We start from the raw sequence: 12,500 nt of genomic DNA on the forward strand, positions 1-12,500 counted from the left end.
AACCTTTAGAAATGTCGTCGATAGATGGCTATCTGAGTGAATTATTTAGCGAAGAACATGGTCTTCCACAAGCGATGTTAGAACGTAAACAGGACAATTTTACACTAAAAGACCTAACACTAATGTCATGTTCCAAGATTATGTTATTCAGGAAAAAGTAATTTGACGTGAGCAGAGACGTCCAAAATGAATTTCAACTTGGTGAAAAACCTGTTTTTCACTCATTGCTTGGCGCTTTACATTGTAATATTCTTTTTTGTCCTAACTCATTCGTAAATTCATCTTTTTCCCCTCATAAGTTAAAGCAAAATGTCCAGGAATCGCATCAAATTTTATGAAATTGGGAAAATTTTTCGAAAAAACCAAAGGAAATGTTTTCACCCAGTTATGAACTAACAGAGAAAGTGTGTGTCCTGCAAATCTTGGGCTTTAGTTCAATTTGAAAACTAAAAAGTCTAGAGTAATTTCCTTCCATTACAGTGAAGGAATTTTGTTTATATTTCAACTTTGAGTTTGGATAGTAAAAAGAAAAATACGCGATTGAAGATATCCTAACCATACCAAAAAGAAAGTTTTTCTAATGACTCAACAAGCTTCAGCTATGACAGACCTGCGTACCGACCACCAGGATGTCTACCAAGTCTTCATGTGGCGAGAAGATTTTGGGCTGGATTATCCATAGACCTATGTAGTCGTGGAACAGGTTCTTTTGAGAAGCCTGAAAACCAGTGGAGGCTTGACAAGAGGGAGGGGCCTAACGGACTAGCAACGTCTTATCTGACTATTGTCTATGCCTGCATTTATGCGTGTGCCGAAACAAAGAACATCATGCAAAAGCTGACAGGAGTTAATTTTATTCTGGAGAACAGAACAAAGATATGTCTAAACAAGAGAAATGAAGGAAGCAATGACCATCCTCAGTGGTCTGGCTACTCACAACCCTAAGGAACATCATGAGTGGTGTAAACGCTGATAGTAATGTCAATGCTGACACAGTCAAGAGCATTGGGGAGAAGATGCTAGCGTCAGTGAAGGGAACGTTAACCATAGATTACTCATTCAAACGAAGTGCCCAGACAGTCACTATAGCATCCAAGTCCTCCGTAAAGATTGAGTACAAGTACAAGTTGACGCTTATTTCAGGACGAACTCTGCACATATCCCACAGCTCTTTTCGACTACCCATTTATGTTAAGGCAGCCACCAAAGCCATCATTAGCAGATGCACTATGGGCAAAGGTTACACCAGAGGCTAAGACGAGGCTCTCTTCTCCATCGAGTCCCATGGCCCAGAGGTTCTCGACTTGTATTGCATGCATAGGAAATAAGCATGTCTAATGATGAAGAAGGAGCAATATCTCTCGAATCCCATAAAGAATGCTTTATGTTAATGCTAAATAAGCTTTTAGAATCCCTGTGCGGTGGTCAATTTACATTATCAATTCTGTTGATACAACCAAATTTTTGTCTCCAGAATGTAGGATGCGTAACACACCTCGCAAATGGTGACGCCGACCTACTTGTAGTCAAAACCGCTGTAGAGTCTGCCAGGAAGAATTCCATGGTTCTAGTTGGGGATGACACAGATTTGCCAGTCCTTCTGTGTTATCATGCTTCCGAAGGTGGATGTGGCCTCTATTTTTGACCAGAGACAAAGGCAAACTCGAGATGTGCCCGTGTCTGGCATATGAAGAAAGTAAAAGAACAGCTGGGTAAGGAAGTTTGCAGAAATTTCCTTTTCCTTCACACTGTCACTGGATGCAACACAACATCGTGCCTCTAAGGAGTTGGAAAGGCAACAGTCCTGAAGAAACTTGAGAATGTACCTTACTTCAAAGAGCACGCTAACGTTGGTCTTCATCTGTCATTAGAGAGTGTTAGCATTGACAATGAGTACGAGTACGAGTACGAGTACGAGAACGAGTCCATCTCGTACTCATACTCATTGTTGTTCTTGTAAAAAATGTGTAAGCAGGACATACGAGTACGACTTCACAACAGCTTCTCAAGTTTAAAATTTTGACACGATGTTGACAGAAAGGAAGGAGGATTAATGTGCTATTCAAAACAAAAAAATGCCCAAAAATACCATCCTAGGGTTTCGATGAAGAGTTTAAGTGCTTATGGGATACACCTATAGCAGAGATAACCCGCTACAAAAGATAAACTTTACCTTTCAAAAACTCGTTCCTCGCACTTCGGATTTTGGAGGAAATCTCGTCATGGAACGAGTTGCCAGAACAAGTTGAGCACGTGTTCTGAGCAAAACGCATGCATATTATAGTCAATGGTAAAATCTCGTTCTAGTAATCGTACTCGTTGTCAATGCTAACACTGTCTATTCTGCTGTTTCTGGCGTTGTCACTGCAGGTGAAAAACCACTTTTGTCATGTTTCGGTGGTAAACCAGGGGTAGGTTAACTCTATCAGATATCAGCGTTACTTCGAAAAACTTGCAACCAAGACATCTCATATCAAGCCCCAGAATCTGCCCCCAACAGCAGCAGTGGCCCAATTTCACAGCCTACCCGTCTACTTACAGGTAAAGCACTGGTAGGAGAAGTTGCAGGCATGTCAATGGAAGACTGGGGGTGGAAACTCCCTAATTATCAAGTATTTCCTGTTGCAACAGACTTGCCGCCTGCTCCAGAATCTCTTCTCCGGTTAATCAGATGCAACTGTTTGTCTGACTGTAGCAATATACATGACGAGCTTAGCCCAAGAAAAAAATTTACACTAATCCCCTTCGCGGAGACTGAATCTGCGCTAAGGTAATTAAGATCAGTAACATGAATCGTCAGTTTGCACGTCGAGTTGGAGCGAAGCATGAGAAAGCTGTCATTAATAATATTATCCCCGACGCCTTTTTGTGGACTATGCGCTACTGTGAGAAACTTATAACCACACCGGACATAAAAAGGAACATTTCCCAGACTGTTCGCACGAGGATTTTTAGCGTCATCGCGAGTGTTTAAGGGGTTTCGAGGCCACAAAGAACGCATCCTTATTTCAAATATACTTCTCAGTTTCGCTTTCAAGTAAAGTTATAAACCTGTTTACCAAATTTACAATCGAGAATAAATTATAGAACAAATAGTCTTCACGCTTTTTGTGAACAAACTCGAAACATCTTCTTTATCATTATAACAAGAAAAGTATTTTTCGAAGAAACAAAATTAAATGCAAAAATTTAAGAACAAGTAATGAAATAAACTAACACAATTAGATGGTAAAGTGAACAACCTATTTACACAGCTGGATTCATAGCCTCAGTCAGCGAAAAATAACTGAAGGATAATAAAATTCCATAACAAATTGTCGTCACGTTCTTTGGAAAGGAACAGCAATCATCGATTTGAAACAAAAATTTAAGAATAAAATAATGACCCAAAAATGAACGTTTGCAGCACATTAACGTTTTAACCTGCTTACAGAGTTTTGCATTTATAGAGCAGCAGATAGTTCTTGCAATGCTGGACGTTTTCCTGGATCGTCTCATGTCATTTGTTTCGCCTTGCGCAGAGAATAGGCAGTTGCAGTTGGCAATAAGTCCAAAATTGCAAGCGCAATTTTTCCCAGTGAAAACACGTCCGACGCCACAGTCTGACGTCCTGTTCTGTTAACAATTTCGGTGGCGATGTGTGGGTACTGCTTTTTGTAATTTTCCTGTGCAGAAGCAGACAAAGACATCAATGGCTTCGGTTTGCTCATAAATCTCGCCTTCCCAAAATCAATAACAACGTGATTCCATTGTTGCTCACGTTTTTCTAAAACAGTGTTATTTGACTTCAAGTCATTGTGGAGCACTCTAGCCTTGTGTATAATGTTCTTTAGAATCCCATGCCAGGTGACACTTTAGCATTTATGGCTGTGGAACTGCGTGATAAGTCTGAAAGGCATTGTCTTGGTAATGATTCCAAAAAGTAAAGGCAATCCACGGTGATCACCTAAATGATTGATCATACCACAATAATTGAGCTGACTACCCAAGAAAGACAGAACCGAGCCTAACTTAATGTAAAGCTTAAAAAAAGGTTACATTCCGCCCTCAGATAACAACTCAAAATTGAACTGACTACGTAAGATAAAGAAAGACAGAACCGAGTCTTAAGGTTACATTCTGTCCTCAGATAACAACAACTCATTGAGCTGACTACCCAAGAAAGACAGAACCGAGTTTAAGTGTGAAGATTAAAAAAGTCTATATTCTGTCCTCAGATAACAACAACTCATCGAGCTGACTACCCAAGAAAGACAGAACCGAGTTTAAGTGTGAAGATTAAAAAAGATTATATTCTGTCCACAGATAACAACAACTCAAAATTGAGCTGACTACCCAAGAAAGACAGAACCGAGTCTAAATGTGAAGATAAAAAAATGTTACATTCTGTCCAGGCTCAGATAACAACAAATCAAAATTAATTGAGCTGCCTACCCAAGAAAGACAGAACCGAGTCTAATTGTGAAAATTACACAGCCCAATTTAGAATCTGTAACATGAGATTTGTTTGGTGCAGGTTCATATCGCAGAAGCGCCACTGAAAGTTCCCAACGCACGAAGAACCCTTTTCAATGAAATCTTTTGCTGCCAAAATTACTCCAATTCCACAGCTTCCAGTCCCAATCATCCTTGAGTCCACAGCAACTTGTGATGGTATTCCAAAACGTTTAAAATTATGACACTCTTGCCAGAACTGAGTTTGGAGTGATAGGTGAGATGGGTGCATTTCAGCAAGCAAGTTTAACAATTCTTTGACAGAAGGAAGTACCATAACTGGGACAGCAGATGTTAGTCCATCATCAAAATACTTGACAGGTCAATACAAACAAGACCCTAGTGGTCTGGCATGTGGACTGGTAGCAAGATAAGTTTAAGGTTGCGGAAATTCTTCAATTTGGTAGTTTCTTTTTTGAGCTTGACTAGCTTCAACTCTTTGCAGCACTTCAGCCATTCATAGACTTCTGATGGAAAGTACAGACTGTCATCCTTTCCTCTTTCTCTGGCCTCTTCAATGAACTTGGCTATAGAAATATCTATAACAAAACTATCAATGTACCTCTCTGCCACAAGATCTGAGAAAGAAGAAACGTACTTTACTTGCCAGACGTCAGGATTGCAGTGGTGGGTGAATGGTGCCAAAGAATGTCTTGGAGCCATGCAACATTCTCTGAAGAGCATTTCTGATGGGCCAGCCAGTCTGCTTCAGAAGACACTTTACAGTTTGTATCTACTATGGCACAGAATTTCTTGACAATAGCCAAACCTTTTTCAGAAATTTGTCCCATTCCTGGTATTTTGATACCAGATGGGTTGCTGCCTTTTCTCTTCTCACTGCCAAAAAGTGTTTGAGCTTTATCAACGAGACTCTGACAAGGGCGCAGGGCTAGATCAAAAGGATTATCCAACGCAGAGCTAAAGACGGGATAAAGAGGTGTTGCAGAGGTACACGCTGTTGAAACAGGTGGCAGCAACCCACATAATGCTGCTATTTCAGCCCTTGTCGTAGCTTTAGCCATGGCTTCAGCCAAGGCAGAATGACACTTTTCTTTGCTGTCAGCAACATCTGGTGAGTCAGGTTCTATTACTAATAATTCATTGTTCAAAGATTCATCAAAATTTGCACAAACACTTGGATTACACTCCTCTTTCACATCAACTGCAATACCCGGAGAGACAGGTCCCATTACCAATGAATCATCTGACAAAAAGTCATCTGTGTCTTTGCACAACTTTACAGGTCGAAAGACGGAATTAGGTGCCTTTTTAATGAGTGCATCAATTTCTACACAGGGTCTAGGGTTACAAAAGGTGCTGCTTTCACCTTGCAGATCAACTAAATCACTCAGGACTTCGTCATTGATAACGTGTTTGGTATAAAGGTCCTCCCAGTGCTCATGATTGTAATCCAGTAGACTTGATGACACTTCATCACTGATGCTGGTTCCATGATTCTTATTGTATGTATAAGAAAGAAAGTCACCTCCAAACATTTGATGGAACAGGTCATTAATCTTCAAAATCCACTTCTTTGTGTCCACTGACCAAGTACTCACATTTACATTTTTCCAGCCACACCCTTGGTAGGCAAACTTTTTCTTGCCTGGAGATAAAAATAAAAAATAAAAAAAAACAACTCAGCTAGATAACCCCTTCACTTGCAACAGTGTTTCCTTATAAATTCCATAATCAGTCTCTCAAGTACTCTTAACGTCAGAGGTTTCAATAAAAGCTGGTTACCGGCACTCTACTGCCGCCTGTAGTACTGGCTCTCACTGCCATATTCTGTTCAGTAATTATATGCATTGTGTCATCTACACTTTAAAAATACTAGAAAAACTGTATTAATTTATTATTCATAATGTCACACACCTGAAGTGATGCAGTCTCTTGGCTGATGGAATGCATGGCGTAATGATAACTGTTAGTTTTCAGAAAACTTTTCTCATTTATTCGAATCATCTAGAGTTTGATTACAGCTACGGAACGTGTTAGAATCTCACAAAAACAATTTGCGTAGATCGCCCACCAGGGCATAGGAATAATCGTGAGGAAATGTGCAAATACCCAACTTCTTCTACACCTAAACTCGGATCACGTCCTATACGAAATAAATACTAGGCGAATCTCTCATAGTCAAAGAAGAAATTTGCTACTCGTGCTATCAGTAAGGTTATGGAACCTGCTACTGCTACCCTTCTCCCTGTCTCCATTGGTACAAGCGTAAACCGAAGTATGTAAGTTTTTTATCCTTTTATTTGACCTAACCTTTCAAGTGTTGCATTTGTCAAATTCCTTGTCAAAATGATGATCGTTTTCGTCGTTTTCTTACTGTATTATTATCAAAGCTATAGTAATTTAAGTCGTATATCTAGGTATTTTCTTTAGCTTTCGACACAACACTTTTCGATTTAAAATCTCTAGGATATTGTTGTAACCGTCCACTATATATATGCCGTATGCAAGTGGATATGTAACTATGCGCTACACGTCCATATTAAGCCTCATGCAAGGCATGTGTAGCCTTTGTTGTTTCTATTTTTTGTCGTATCATGCCACGCATCAAGCTTATTTTATGTTAAGACAAGTTAGAATCTATAATAATTGTTAGTATCTTAAATATCCTATTTCAGTTCCAACCTACAATCTATCTGAGAACTACAACTTATGAATAACTACAGTTGGCTTCTACATCTGTAAACCTTTATCATCCAGACTACGAACATTATCCTGTACAAACTACAGATTTATTTGTTACCGTTCGATTTCGATTTGTTAACTCCACCATCAGTATTATAGCAATAACATTGTACACAGCCTTGGTTGATTATTTTTCTGATTGTCCGTATATCAAATCACTTTGAATCAATCCGTTGAGTTCGAAATTCTATCTTGTACCAAGAGATCCTGTGACTGTTTGAGAGCTTTGGAATATTGGCAACCTCCGTTAGTTCCGGGCAGTTACATTAGTTCGTATTCGGCTATATTGTTGAAGAGCCTGGTTCGACCGCATCACGTCTGCAAAGGTACATTGTGTTCAAGGAATACGATTACAACAGTGCGACATCAGATACTTGGACACGACATCCTGTCACCAAACACTATCTTGTCGACAGATTTATTACTTCCGATTCGATAATCCACTGAAGAGTGCTAAATGGAAACCGAATTGCGAAGAGCGCGTGGTCACGCGAAAGCTGCGATTACGAACCGATCAAAGGAAATAATCCACCTCATGAAAAATAAAGAGAATGAAGAACTACTCCATCGAAAATTGGCAGAACTGAATGAAGCCTTCGGAGCCTTTGAAGTCGCCCATGACGCATATCATTGCCACCTTATCAAACAGGGTTTAATCGACGACTCTGTGGCCTATTATGAGTCCCTCAAAGAGCAGGTTGCTTAGGTCTGTGAAAACGTAGACATATGGTCAGCGACATTAGAAGCGTCTAGTCTCGTTCAAAGGATACAAGTAGATGTTAGGCCAGAAGACTCCATCAGTCAGATAGGTTCCAAGGTTACCTCAAATTCCGTGTCGTCTCGGAAGTCATCAAGGTTGAGTTTGATACAAGCGACCGCTGAGAAGTCCATGTTGAAGGCAGAAAGCGATACCCTGGCGAAGCTGCAAGAAATGGAAGTAGAAGAGTTGAAAATTCGCCAACGAAAAGCACAGCTAGAGCTGGAAATTAAGCTGGCCAGGGCAAAGGCTAAAGAAAAGGCCCTAGCCGAAGCGGTAAAGCAGAATTATGAATGTGATACCAACACCACAATGAAGCACGAAGTTAAGTCCGAACCTCCACCTTTGCAAACTCCATTGACAAAAGAACAAGCAATACATAACCGCAACTATTCTATGCCTTCCGTTCAACCAGAACCTGTGCAAGCAGGACCTATAGAAAGTTAATAAGTGCCCTCACACTATCCCAGCCTGAGCTGCAAACCTTTGGTGGGACCCTACAGAATATAATGATTTTATTAGAGCATTCGAGCACCTCATAGAGCGGAAGATTCAAGGTTCGAGCGTGTGGTTGTATTATCTAGTGCAATACACCACTGGTGAAGTAAGAGACCTGGTCCGGAGCTGCCTTGCCATGCCAGAAACAACTGGTTACGCTAAAGCTAGAGAGCTACTGGCTGAAAGGTACGGTCAGCCGTACCATATCGCTACCGCGTTTGTAGAGCCTGTTACAAATGGGCCACAAATCCCAAAAGAAGACGCTGGAGCCCTCCAGAAATTTTCGATTCTACTGACGAGTTGCAGTAATACACTCAGGGAAATCGGCTACCTGAACAGACTAGTAAATCCAGAAGGCTTGCGCAAAATAATGGAACGCTTGCCATACAATTTAAGGCAAAAATGGCGCGAAGTAGCCGATACGATACAAGTCAAAGAAAACAGAGATGCTAATCTTCCAGATGTGATGGAATTTGTAACAACATGTTCAAGAGTGGCAAGCCATCCCATATTCGGAAAACTGTCAGATCCAAAGCCACACAATACAGCCAATCTGCATCCAACTCGAAGAGGAGGAGCTAAGGCATTTGCTTCTGAAGCCCAGAGGGATTCACCGCAACAACCGCAAACCCTCTCCCCAGCTAAGAACAATGTGAAATGTCCATCCTGTGGAAAACACCACTGGTTATCTCAATGCAACGATTTTCGGATGATGAAAGTAATGGAGCGATTCAAGTTCGTTAGAACTAAGAGATTTTGCATCAACTGCCTTACAAAAGGCCACTATGTGAATGAGTGCCCAAAGAAAAGCTTCTGTAAAGTAGATGGCTGTCTGAAGAAACATTCCACTTTCCTTCATGAAGTGGAACAGACAACATCCTCCCGCATTTCGAGAGAAGATGAAAAGGGAGCCTCCAATTCAAGAAAGGAAGAACCTTCACAGTCCAACGGGTAAGTCCATACAGGTAGCAGCGCATCAGAGGCATCCACTCGTCCTGGTTCAGTGGTGGGGCCTCCAATCATCCCTGTGCAAGTCCGCACTATTGGCCGCAGTTATTCGGTACAAACTTATGCCTTTCTCGACCCTGGCTCAAATACCTCCTTCTGCACAGATAGTCTCCTTCGTAAATTACATGTTAAAGGCAAGAAAAGCACTCTCTCGTTGACAACGCTTCATGGCAAGGGTCAACCAATAGAATGCGCTCAAGTACACTTAGAAGTTCTCGATTTGGAAGGTGAAACGTGCGTTAACCTCCCATCAGTGTATTCTCGTCCCAGTCTACCAGTTTCCAAAAATGCTATCGGCCAGCAACAAAACGTAGAGAAATGGTCACACCTTGAAGAGGTCAAGATACGGACAATAGACGCCGAGATCGGTCTCCTAATCGGAAACAACTGCCCAGCAGCACTACAGCCGAGAGAAGTAAAGCAAAGCCATGATGGTGGACCCTACGCCACCCATACCGTATTTGGCTGGGTAATAAACGGACCCTCGGGAAGAGATGAAGGAAATCTTGCACAAGCTAACTTCACTGACTCCAGCGAACAGAGCGACAGTCTCAACAAGCAATTCGAAAACTATTGCAATTTAGAGTTCAATGACTCAACATATGAGTCCAAGCTGTCCCTTTCACAGAACGACAGAAGAGCTTTAGAGATAATGGAAAAAAACTGTCAAGTTAAAAGACGGCCACTATGAAATAGCGCTTTTGTGGAAAGACTACCTGCCACAGTTAGAGACCAACAAAATCCAAGCTGAACACCGTCTGAAATTACTGAGAAGGCGACTGCAAGCAGATTCAGCTCTGCATGGAAAATATACAGAGTTTATGAACGATCTATTTGAAAGTGGGTATGCTCGAAAAATCCCCAAAGAAGAGCGAGACATGGGTAAGCCATCTTTCTATTTGTGTCACCACCCCATTTTGCCCACCCCTGCTAAACCAAAGGTTAGAGTCGTCTACGATTGCCAAGCAAAGTACAAAGGTGCTTCATTGAATGATCAGCTCTTACAGGGGCCGGACCTAACCAATTCACTGGTCGGCGTACTGACTCGATTCCGTAAGGAGCCAATTGCCTTCATGTCGGATATCAAAACCATGTTCGACTAAGTGACTGTAACTATCTTTGATTTCTGTGGTGGCCGGACGGTAACCTAGAAGCTGAGCCAGAAGAATATCAAATGTTAGTCCATCTATTCGGCAGTGTATCGTCTCCAAGTTGTGCTAACTTTGCGCTTAAGAAAACAGCCGAAGACAACAAAGAAAATTATGACAAGTCAGTCATTAATGCAGTCCATAAAAGCTTCTACTTAGATGATTGTCTACACTCTGTTGCAACAGAGACGGAAGCCATCGAGCTTGCTGCCGACCTCCAAGAGATATTAGCGAAAGGAGGATTTTGTCTCACTAAGTGGTTATCAAAGTCTAAAAGGCTACTTAGCTCACTTCCCGAGTCTGAGAGAACACAGTCGGTTAAGAGTCTCGATTTCGACGAAATAGAGTCATCAGAGAGAGCGCTCGGGGTACGATGGAACTTCTCTGAAGATACGTTTAGCTTCGATATTATCCCCAAAAACAAGCCTACAAATCGCAGGGGCTTGCTATCGATCATCAGTTCCGTCTACCATCCCCTTGGATTCGTATCTCCATGTATTCTACCAGCCAAAGCGATCCTTCAAGAATTATGTCGCCGTGGTTTGGGCTGGAATGATGAAATCCCCGAAACCGAAAGAGTCAAGTGGACAACTTGGTTGAACGAGCTTCCAAAAATGAAGCAGTTCTCTATACCACGATCTTTTAAGCTACCTGATGAATTTGGAGAGATCAAGATGTACGAGCTACACCACTTTTTGGATGCATCAATCATGGGTTACGGCGCAGTTTCGTATCTTTGCCAAATCTACGCTACCGGCAAAGTACATTGTTCATTAGTCATGGCCAAGTCCAGACTGGCGCCACTTAAGGCAATGACGATACCAAGAATGGAGTTGTCAGCAGCAGTACTAGCGACTAGATTGGATCGAATGATCACTCAAGAGATCGACCTCCCTCTCGCCAAATCAACCTTCTGGACGGACAGCACGTGTGTAATCCGCTATATAGAGAACCAAGATAAAAGATTTCAAGTATTTGTGGCCAACCGAGTGTCAGCAATATTAAACCAATCTGACCCGTCTCAATGGAGATGCGACACAGCACAGAAACCCGCAGACGAAGCTTCTAGAGGTATGACGGTAAAGGAGTTTCTAAGCAATGAGAGGTGGTCAAAGGGGACGGCGTTCCTACAGCAACCGCAGGACACATGGCCTCAACGACCCGCGAGTATAGGCGTCGTACCACCCGATGACCGGGAACTAAAGAAAGAGTCAGTTGCTTATGCCAACGAAACTACAGAAGATGACGCAGTCAACCAGATGTTCGACAAATTCTCATCTTGGACACGTCTTAGAAGAGTGATAGCATGGACATTGCGCTACAAGGACAACTTGCTAAACCAGGCCAAGAAGCGCAAGTTTAAAGAAGAAACGAAATATAGTTCTGATATTGAGCCTTTGGATTCTAGTAGATTGCAGTTGAGTTGGTTGGACGTCAGAAGGTTGTAAGAGAACACTTGAGTGATCTGATAATCCAACTGGTGGTAAAATCAAAGCGCCATCGCAATACTTAGAAAGTGACGAGTATATTTGGTCGAGGGTATTGTTCCCTCTAGTTGGTAGAGAGACAAGTTTCTTTAATTTAAAAGAGGAGCACAAGTTTCCTGGGACAAAGTGGTTAAAATCACCAAGAACTAAGATTCCTGAGTTCGGATAAGCAGCAAGTGAGGAATCAATGCTGTGAAATAGGTGTGCCCGAAGTTTATTGTTGCCATTTTGAGGTGGGTGGTACACAGTTCCAAAAATGATGGAATTAATACCTAAGCGATGAGGGTGAAGGACAAACCATTGGCTCTCGATATCAGGATCATTAAGGTTAGAAAGTTCTTTGAAGTTGAAGGTAGATTTAATAAATGTACAGATGCCTCCGCCACGTTGGTGGTTGAGTCGATC

The 12,500-nt window shown here is 41.7% G+C and overlaps 2 protein-coding genes across 2 annotated transcripts; both read left to right on the plus strand.

The window, feature by feature from the left end:
* Nucleotides 1-8,588: 8,588 nt before the first annotated feature.
* LOC137995812 (uncharacterized) lies at nt 8,589-10,151 on the plus strand. Its single transcript, XM_068841295.1, has 2 exons — nt 8,589-9,403; nt 9,731-10,151. Exons 1-2 carry the CDS (start codon nt 8,589-8,591, stop codon nt 10,149-10,151), a joined length of 1,236 nt encoding a protein of 411 aa, XP_068697396.1.
* A 483-nt stretch (nt 10,152-10,634) lies between these two features.
* LOC137995813 (uncharacterized) lies at nt 10,635-12,056 on the plus strand. The gene has a single exon (XM_068841296.1). The coding sequence runs from the start codon at nt 10,635-10,637 to the stop codon at nt 12,054-12,056; it is 1,422 nt and encodes a 473-aa protein (XP_068697397.1).
* The last annotated feature ends 444 nt before the right edge of the window (nt 12,057-12,500 follow it).

Source organism: Montipora foliosa, chromosome 3, assembly GCF_036669935.1.
Source record: "Montipora foliosa isolate CH-2021 chromosome 3, ASM3666993v2, whole genome shotgun sequence".
Classification (NCBI taxonomy): domain Eukaryota; kingdom Metazoa; phylum Cnidaria; class Anthozoa; order Scleractinia; family Acroporidae; genus Montipora; species Montipora foliosa.

Excerpts from the sequence above, each read along its gene's own strand:
- LOC137995812 (XM_068841295.1), top strand. The coding sequence starts at position 8,589 with ATGCCAGAAACAACTGGTTACGCTAAAGCTAGAGAGCTACTGGCTGAA. Across the intron at positions 9,404-9,730 it reads GAACCTTCACAGTCCAACGG|TCTACCAGTTTCCAAAAATG; the intron begins GTAAGTCCATAC and ends TTCTCGTCCCAG.
- LOC137995813 (XM_068841296.1), top strand. The coding sequence starts at position 10,635 with ATGTTAGTCCATCTATTCGGCAGTGTATCGTCTCCAAGTTGTGCTAAC.